The 9,347-nt window shown below is 44.7% G+C and overlaps 1 protein-coding gene across 1 annotated transcript; it reads left to right on the top strand.

Moving 5' to 3' along the window:
- Window positions 1-396: 396 nt before the first annotated feature.
- On the top strand, window positions 397-7,039 carry IL26 (interleukin 26). Its single transcript, XM_076328656.1, has 5 exons — window positions 397-567; window positions 951-1,007; window positions 2,468-2,599; window positions 6,802-6,867; window positions 6,953-7,039. The coding sequence occupies exons 1-5, from the start codon at window positions 397-399 to the stop codon at window positions 7,037-7,039; spliced, it is 513 nt and encodes a 170-aa protein (XP_076184771.1).
- Window positions 7,040-9,347: the final 2,308 nt, after the last annotated feature.

Raw genomic sequence — 9,347 nt, 5'->3', positions numbered from 1 at the left:
CATTTGGTATACTTTGTTACGAAACCAAACTAACCAGCTCAACTACTTTTTCCTCACTTGACCACCACTTAAATGAAAGAAGACTTCTCACATGAGAGGGAAGTTCTTCTTTCTTGGAAACCTTGACCCTGTTGCCAGTAAATATGGAGCTATCGTTTAGAAAAACGTCACAGATGATTGTGGTCAAATTTGTTGAAAGTGGAGCAAGATGTATAAAAAAGCACAGCAACAATACTGATCAGCCAGCACATGAGCAATAGGTTATCTACGTGAGCATCTCAGTGTAGAAGCTGCTTTGAGGGTTAACAAAATTAGGTTAACCTCTGTCATCTAACCAGTCTTGCTGTATCACATACGCTGCTGTGACTGTAGAGGCACGAAGATTTGGGAGTGAAGATGAAAGTATATTCTATTTTGAGACCTGGGCATTTTTTAGTTCTGCTTTGTCTTTTCACTGTGGAAGGCAAAAAGCCACCTACAGGAAAGCATACCTGCCGAAAAGGACTCCTCTCCCAAGTGACAGAGAACCTGTATATCAAGGCAACTAGTTTAAAATCATCTGTTCCTGTAAGTTGATCCCACTAGTTGAAAAGTTTATTTTATTTATAGATGCTTCTTTACCAGCTTCATTACTGAGCACCTGGAAACTTTAATAAGCCGAGTGATCTCTACAGTCCTGAGAGACAGGGTAATGCCGCTGCTCCTTTTGTAAAGATGGGAAAAAAGAAGATGCATAGAGAGGTGGAATGAGTTTGCCAAGGAGTTTACCATGGAAGAAGTCTGTAGCTAGGCTGGGATTGGAGCACGGATTTGCTGAGTCCTCATCCTACATCTGAATAAGATGATGATGATGATTATTATTACTACTAAGTTTTGTACAAACCAGACTTAAAACTTTGTCTCCCTTCCTCTGCTTAGGTTAATTTATACTAGCACATTATCTTTTACAGAAGGATCTCATCAAGAACACAAGACTGCTTAAAAAGACAACAAAAATGCTGTTTATGGTAAGATTTATACTACTGGTTTTCCATTTTCTTACTTTATTTTCCTTTGGTCTGTAGAGATAGGAATGCATGATCAAAAGGAATGACAGCTGACACAAAAATCACTTGTGTTTAATAGGGAAGGACATTATATTTATGAGAGTCATGAGTTTAATGAAGTCCTCTGCTTAGAGGAAGAGTGTTATCTCTGCCCCATAGAAAGGGATTTTCCTCTGGGACACGAGGGGAGGGTTGAGTGTGGTACGGTGAGAAAGAGGTGGATTTGGAAAGCCTGGCTGGAGGGACTTCTCTTTAGGTGGTTGCAGTGGTGCTCTGCCAGGAGACTTGGGGTAAGGGTGTTTGCTGTGTCGGGGAGGAGCATGCTTGTGGTAGCACTTGCTCCTCCTGTGAGCACTTGACTGCGTGCAATCCTCCCCAGAAATGCTTTCCAGGCACCAGCCCATTCACGTGAGGGCCAGGGCCACAGCCACCATCCCAGCAGCTGAGACACCTTCTGCTGAGGGTGTGTGGTACCACGCATAGCCCAGGGATGCTGCAGAGCAGCCAGGATACCCAAGGAGCTGCTTTGGGCTTTGACCTCTGCAGGTGCACTGGAATAAGGAGATCAGAGTTCCCCAGTGCGATTCAGCATGGGAGTGAGACACTAAACTTGGGGTGCCTATTCATAGTGTGTGAGATATTTTAGCTTCCTTAACACAGAGATCTAGTCAGCAGGGCTAAATGAGTCAGTTTATCCTTAAGTAGAGACCTACTGGCCTTTGAACTCCCCTGGATCTCATTGATTACCTTGGGAGTGAAGGCTCCTCATTTGCCTGAGGGACCTACACATGGACACCTGCATATAGGTGGCTTAGTCTGCAGCTGCTTTACCCTCCTGGTGGGAATTTCACACCTGATGCTTGGTTCCATTGCCTAAAAATAGGCATATAGCCATTTGAAATACCTTTGGGTAACCAAGAGATCCCACAGGACAGGCGGATATGACACAGGGTGTACAGGATGACTGGTCTCTTCTGGAGCAGCGGCTGGGGATGGGCGGGATACCCGACAGAATCTCGAATGGTATGGGGCACTGATGTGGAGGAATGGGACAATGACACCCACAATGACTCCTACAATTTGGCCAAGATGATCTGACTTAACTCCCCAATTTATCTTCCATTTATTCTTTGTGTGTTAAATAGATTTGTTGCTGTCACTTCTGTTCATGGTTGGCCTTGCCAATACTCCTTTGGCTGCCAGCACAGCATCCTCCCACCTCTCCTTCAGAAACCACAGGGGTACATTGAGCTGTTTAGAAAAAAAAAAGGAAGCACTCCAGTGGGATACTAAAATTAATGAAAATGTTTTTATTGATTGTACACTTTCTAAACATGCATATTTTTACGAGGCTGAAGTTTTAGGCTGAAGTTGACTTGTGAGGTTTTCATTTTGCAACTCTTTACCTGCTTTGTTTTCAGACAAACTGCAGTGTTCGAGATCAGCTCCTCTCCTTCTACGTGAAAAATGTTTTCAGTCATCTCGGAGTAGGAAGTGACAAGTTGTACTTTATTAGTGCCTTCCAGGTCCTGCAAGCGAACATGGATGCCTGTGTGAGTATATTCCTGAGAGCCAAACTAACTTTGTCCAGCTGAAAGGTTAGGGAAGGGCTCCATCACAGTTTTTCTGCAGATAGAGAAGGTGATTCAGAGTCATGGTGTGCCCCACATTACAGAGGACCTGACTTCCCAACGGCTTCCCCGCTGGGGCTGGGGAAGTTTAACACTGCTCATTTCCTCCCAGAGCAAGCTTGCGGGGAGCGGGCAAGATGGTGGAGATACCATGGAGACAAGCCACTTCCCTGCTGATGATGTTGCCTTGTGCTGCCCTCTCAGCACCAAAGCTGCAAAGAGACAAGGGTAATCACAAAGAGAAATGTGGCTCCTCAAGTTTCCGTGGTGTAACACCAGTTATACTTTCCTTCTTCAACAGCGTACCCACTGGACGTGTGTAATCTTTACTCACATGTCATCTCTGCTCCTCCATACTGAATTTTGAAAGAGCTGGTGGTGTCTCATGAGTAAGCAGGGACTGCAGTTATGAAGCACATTGGAGCAGTTTCTATGTGTTGGCTATGCCCACAGTCAGAGTAGGTTGTCAGGGAGTGATGCTGCCCACTGGCAAAATGTCCCTAGAGCGGATCCAGGTGTTCCAGGGAAGAGGCACTTTTACCAACACCATGTTGTCATCCCACCCTGTAAATAACAACAGGACAGCAGTTAAAGCACACTTTTGCCCATGCAAATATGCATACTAACATACTATGATGCTAAGATGACACTGTCACTTGTGGGTCATTTCTTGTCTTATTTTGAAGGGTAGATGAGTAACAACAGGGTGTGCCTTAAAACTTTATGTCCTATGGCTATTTCCCCCTCCCCCCCTAAACCTGCAGTCCTCACAAGTCACAGTGTCCCAAAAACTGGAGTGTGACTTAGGGTGAAATATAGCCATGGATATCCAGGCAAATGTCTATAGTAATTTTAAAAAGTGAGGGCAGGATGAGAAGTCAATGAAATGTTAATGAATTAAAACTTTGTCTAATCTGAATTGTATGGTAGCATGAAAGAGCATAGCATGTATGGTAGCACACATGTATGCGTGCATGGATCTACATGCACACAAATATTTGCCATGCAAAAATAAGCAGCTTCAGAGATCTTTTTGCAGTGCTATAGCTCAGAACACAACCAGAATATTTGTATAATGTAAAAAGATTCAAATCTCAATGGGAGAAAACTCGACCAGCTTTCAGGTTCTGCATTTGAAACCATGCTAAACAGTTGCAATTTACAGTCATTATTCACAGCGTTCACCACACTGCTGTGGTTATCTGTGTCTGTCAAAATTCCAGATATTGTATGCTATAATATACTTTACAGAGATTTCATTCTTGTCTGGAAAAGCAATTACACCCTATACAAGGGCCAGTACACACTGAGGAGTTCAGACTGTCAACCGTGACTGAATTCAGAATACCAGTTATTCTGAAATACCATCAGTGACTGGAGCTTGCTATATAACTTAGTAATACATTTGCTTCTGTGCTGTATGGAGACAAAATGCTGCAGATTTCTCAAAGCTCCTGCATTCTTTTTCACAATTAGTGCCAGTGTTTCACCCAACACAAGTCTAAACATAACAATTTACATTTCTGGATCTTAAAAAATACTGGTAGAAGAGAAAAGACTTCCTCTGGTAGAAGAAAAACAATAGCTCTTTGAGAAATGACAGCTTGTCATGATTTTCTAGGAGACACCTCATTTCTGGAAACTAACGATTTTTAAAGTATTTGTATTAGTTCAAAGCCAACGATACAAAAGCATGTGCAAGAATAATAGAAACTGTGGACAGAATGAAAGTAACGGATCCTTTGCTAATACCAAGTTTGGGATTTCTCCATCATATTATTCCTCAATAAATTAGCAAACTCATTCATCCATCTACATAAGCTCTTTAATTTTTATTATCTAGTTGAGTTATAAGATGTTTATCAGAAGGGATTTCCACCATGGCAACATCCTTATGTAATGAATTTGTTACCTTTCAAGGATAGAGTTCTTTATACAATTGAGGGAAACAGTGATACCTTTATATACATACCTACCCACCCTATATTCTTTTGTAAACGCAGGCTCTAATTCAGCCAGCTGGAGGCATGCATGCTATTTAAAAATCCTAACAATATTTGTCTCCAAACCACTTCCAAAGACTTTGTACTATATTATTATTACAATTGTCACCCTGCTAGTTCTTGGTTTTGTCCAAACAAGAAACATTAATATTTTCCAATGATTTAGGAGCCCGAGTCCTATTTTTCAAAAACACATAGGTACTAAAATCTCTAAATCCCTTTTCTGCAGTGAAATCAGGCTCTTCCATTCAGAGTATGACTACACGGTAAAGGGAACCTGTATTTTTCCTTGGATACTCAGAGCATCCACCTGCAGCACCACTGGCCTCAGCAAAAGCCTGTCTACTTCTTCATGTGCCCTATTGAGCCAGCAACAGTGCCGAGAACAGTATGAAGTTGCTTCTGATTATGGAAGCTTTTCCTTGCATTTGAGCAGTGCAGAAAGGCAATATATTCACTGCAGGATTTTTAATCGTTGCTCTATCGTTGCAGGCAGAGCTTGTAGACCTCTAGCAGAGATTGCAGCGTCGCTGACAATGAGCAAGCTTACTTGCTTGCTCATTCGTTTACTTGCTCTTTTTGCAGGAAGAAGAGAGTCTGTAATTGGTATTACCACTCAAGCCAGCATAGTCATTTAAGGTCAGTTCTGTCACCGAATGATTCCTGTGGAAATCCGCATCGTACAGGCTGACCTTAAAAAAAAAAAAAAAAAAAGCCCCAAGTCAGAAAGAACTGCCCTAGTTAGAAGATTTTTAAAGGTTTACAAATTAGAGTTGCTTTTATTTACACTTTCATCCTGCGAGGTGACTTTAAGAAGCACAAAAGGTGACTTGAAAGAGAAGATGTTTGTTGCTCCTTTTTAAAACCTGTGTGAGGTAGAAAGGACTAACCGTCCATTTCAGCAGGGTCGCCTCTTTTCATGTGAGTTCAGGACCTTTGCCTTTTGCCTCTTCAAACGCGTCGTCCCTGTTTGCGGACTGGAAAACATCGGAGTTTTCCATTTTTTCCCCTGAAAGAATGATTCTCCCCCTTGGAAAGCCCGGGGAGCCGGGGAGTCAGCAAGCCGCGGTGCTCAGAAAGCTCAGCCGGGCAGCTCCAAAACGCCCAGCCGCACCACTTTTGGCCGGCCGGCACCGCTCCCTCAGGGCCGGGCGGTGAGGGGAGGGCCGAGGCCGGCGGGGCGCCGCGGGGGCGCTGGGTGCGGGGCGGGCGCGGGGCTCCCCCTGCCGGCGGCGCCCCGGCACCGCCCGCCGCCCGCTCCCCCGGCGTTCCCGCTCCCGGCGGCCCTCCGGGAGGGAGCACCGACCGGCTGTGCCCCGGCCGGCGGGGTTAAAGCCGGGGGGGCAGCCTTCGGGTCCTGTAGGACGAACTGATCGACTCTTCCCTCCCTAAAACCGGCTTCCCACGCAAATCTTGCAGTGGTAACACAGTCCTGCGTCTCTCGTACCACAGCGGGGGGCAGAGGGACACCAGAACTTGCAAGTAAGACGTTGTTGACTGCTTTGGGTCAGGGCAGGGTTGACTGCTGGGTTGACGTTGTTGACTGCTAGGCAGGGTCTTGCTGACAAAACTCCCAGTGATCTTAATGGAAAACTTAGCTTGACAAAAGGGTGCAGGATTAGCCTGTAATTAGCCAGACAGTGGAGGACTGGGCAGGAAAATAGGGGGAAGCATAAATTAACTTGATAAACGTATTTGAAGGGTTTGCCGAAATGTGCGAAATTGCCCTCTGTACTTTGCGAAGGTCTTTGGCCCTTAGCCTCGCCTTCTCTGAAGGTTCAAAGTTAAAGGGCCTTGAATCTTAGAGCTAGGCTGCACTGTACAGTAGCTGCAACTACAACTGATGTAAAGATCCCTGAGATAAATAGAAAGTGTTTAACAAGAAGACTTGGTGGTACTCATATTACAGTTTTTTTGTGCTGTGAACTCAACTTTCCAGGAAGCACACAGGTAAAATAACACATTTGTAGTAGCAGGAGATGCTGAAACAATGCTGCGTTCACACATTTTACCAGTAGTCCTATGGTGCCACACTGTGGGTTGGACTCTTCCTCATCACTATGTCCTTACATCAGCATCTTTGCTGCAACAAGCTCTTTTGGTTTCTTCTCATCCCTTCAGCTTCCATGTGGTCCACCCGCAAGGTTAACTTCTGCAGTCAAAAAATTAAAGAAAACATTTCTTAAGGTAAGAGCAGGAGGCGCTGGCTCCCAGCTGCACTGTTTAAGGGCCCTGGGTGGTTTCTTTTCTAACATCTTTGTCTTCTCGACAGCTTGGAGAGAAGGGCATCTACAAGGCCATCCATGAGCTGGATATTCTCCTTCCCTGGATTCAGGCCTACATACAAACCATCGTATGAAGAAGGAGGAAGTGACAGACAACACGCCGCTTCTGTGCTAAGAACAGATCCTTACCCAAAAGGCCTGAAAATCAACCGAGAGCTGGACGTACAACGGGCCCGGCAGTAACTCCGTCCCACTGAAGGAAAGCCTCTGTAGTACAGTGGTATAGAGAGGGATTTTTCAAGAGCTTTCACGGTTGGCCTGGCATAGCAGCTACGCCTGTCCTGCGGTACGAGAGCAGCCTCTGGAGCAGTTACAGCATGATGTACTTCTCGTCCTGCCTGCCTGCCAGCTGTCTCGCAGGCAGCCCCCCGACACATTGCACGAGCGTAACTTGAAATCTGCTACCGTGCGGATCAGACACAATGTCCCATGTGCCGTGGGCTCAATCTAGCCATGCCTTGTGCCACCCCGTGTGATTACAATTCAAAGCAATGTGGACCACTTTTGAAAATCCCTCCCCTAAGCTATACTTTTTTTTTGTTATAGCTATATAACAGTATACACAAGCCATTCTACATATAAATAAGAAAATTAATTATATACTGCTTATAATTATTATTAATTTAAGGTAATAATTGATCCCTAATAAACATACTCCAGTTAATGTCTATGACTCATGCATGACCTTCAGATGTCACATGCTCTACATGAGCTCACACAATGCAGAAAACATAATAAATGGATTGCCTTTGACTAGGATTGCAAAATGGTTTGAGAGAGATTTATGGGAAGTTGTTACTCAAGTGATGGTAGTGGTTTCCAAAAGATCTTTCATATAGTACAGAATGAAGATGGAGTTCTAGTTTTCTCACATTTTTAAAGATTTACCAGAAGAAACTACCTAGGTGATGAAAATATTCCTAATCTGTGTGTTTGCACTTCCATGGGGGTGAGATTCTGCAAAATTTCAGATCTCATAGTGCTAGTATGTCAGGGGCATTGAATACATCGGTCTGCTGACACCGAAGAACCTGAGCCAGTTCCTCTGTGTTGTGGCCTTCTGCAGCCCAGGGGTGGTGGTTGGTCTCTGACAGGTGATCTTTCGATTCCAGGGTCCAACTACATGTGCTCTCTGAACAGACTATGATCAGCGCACCTTCATTTTTATTCCTTCAGGGACCACTCAGAAACTCTCTGGGGTCCTCGCACAGGTAGTAGCTAGAGCAGTAGGAGGCAGCCTGGCTATCCCCACTCCTGAAGTCATGAAAGGGCCACCACTGCTGCTAGCAGGCTGTTGATCTTCATCCAGGTGAGTTGTTAGTGGCTGGTGGGGGTCGAAGAGAGAGAAGAGCATCGTCTCTTCTTTAAACTTGCAAATCGCTGCCCAGCATCCTGGAGGGGAGAAAGCATGAAGCTATGGGTGAATCCAGCTTGTGACCTGCTTCCGTTGGGATCAGAGCTACGTGCGAGCCTGTACTCCAGCAGTTCCTTACAACGCCACCTCACCTCTCCCTACCCGCAAACTGTGTGCGATTTGTCCTTTCTGATGCCTCAGAGACCTGGAGCGTGGCTGGCTTTCTCTTCCAGCTTCTTCCATAGCTTTGCGACACACTGCATCGGCACTGGCCACTTGTGGCAAAAGCCAAAGAAAAGCAATATTAAATTGCAATGTGCAAGTTACTCATTAGTACCCTCTACTTCATTAAAAAAAAGGAAGGATGCCATAATTTTGGGAACCTACCAAAGCATTCAGCAAATCTCAGCGACAGCAGCTTCTGATGACAATACACTGTTTTTAAGCATTGGTGCTTTATATAACAAATGTCCTCAGACAGATGCAAAGGCTTATCTTCAATGAGAACACAAGGCAATTGCTTTATACATATGTTTAATATGAAGAACGGTGGAATAAAGACATGAACCTTTCAGCACAAGCAATGGCCTGTCATACCATTGGCTTTCTAGCAGTTAACATCAAGGAATTATGTTAGTTACACGTTGAAATAGAGGACATTTTTCTGGTAAAGTACAATGGTGGATGCTCTTGGGAAATACTACTGACTGACTGTGGTGCCGGGACAGCGATAACAGCATGCACTTCGTGCGCTCAGTGTATTCCGGAGTTCAGCAGTCAGTGCCATGGCACTGGTACACATCTTTTGCAGGGGCCTCTTGATGTCCCTGTGTTGACTTTAGTCGACACATACTAAACATCCCCGTTCAGAGGAGCTGACTTGGCGTGCCTGTTAATGCATTAGGATAAACACTGGAGACATTTTAATCTAATACTTATGTAAAGAAATGTTAATATGTGGTAGTTTCTGTTTGCTGGGCATTTTCTTCCATTACCATGATTTCACCAGTTTATGTATATCCCACAGG

This window comes from Aptenodytes patagonicus, chromosome 1 (genome assembly GCF_965638725.1).
Source record: "Aptenodytes patagonicus chromosome 1, bAptPat1.pri.cur, whole genome shotgun sequence".
Classification (NCBI taxonomy): Eukaryota; Metazoa; Chordata; class Aves; order Sphenisciformes; family Spheniscidae; genus Aptenodytes; species Aptenodytes patagonicus.
This window is presented reverse-complemented; position numbering and strand designations above follow the sequence as displayed.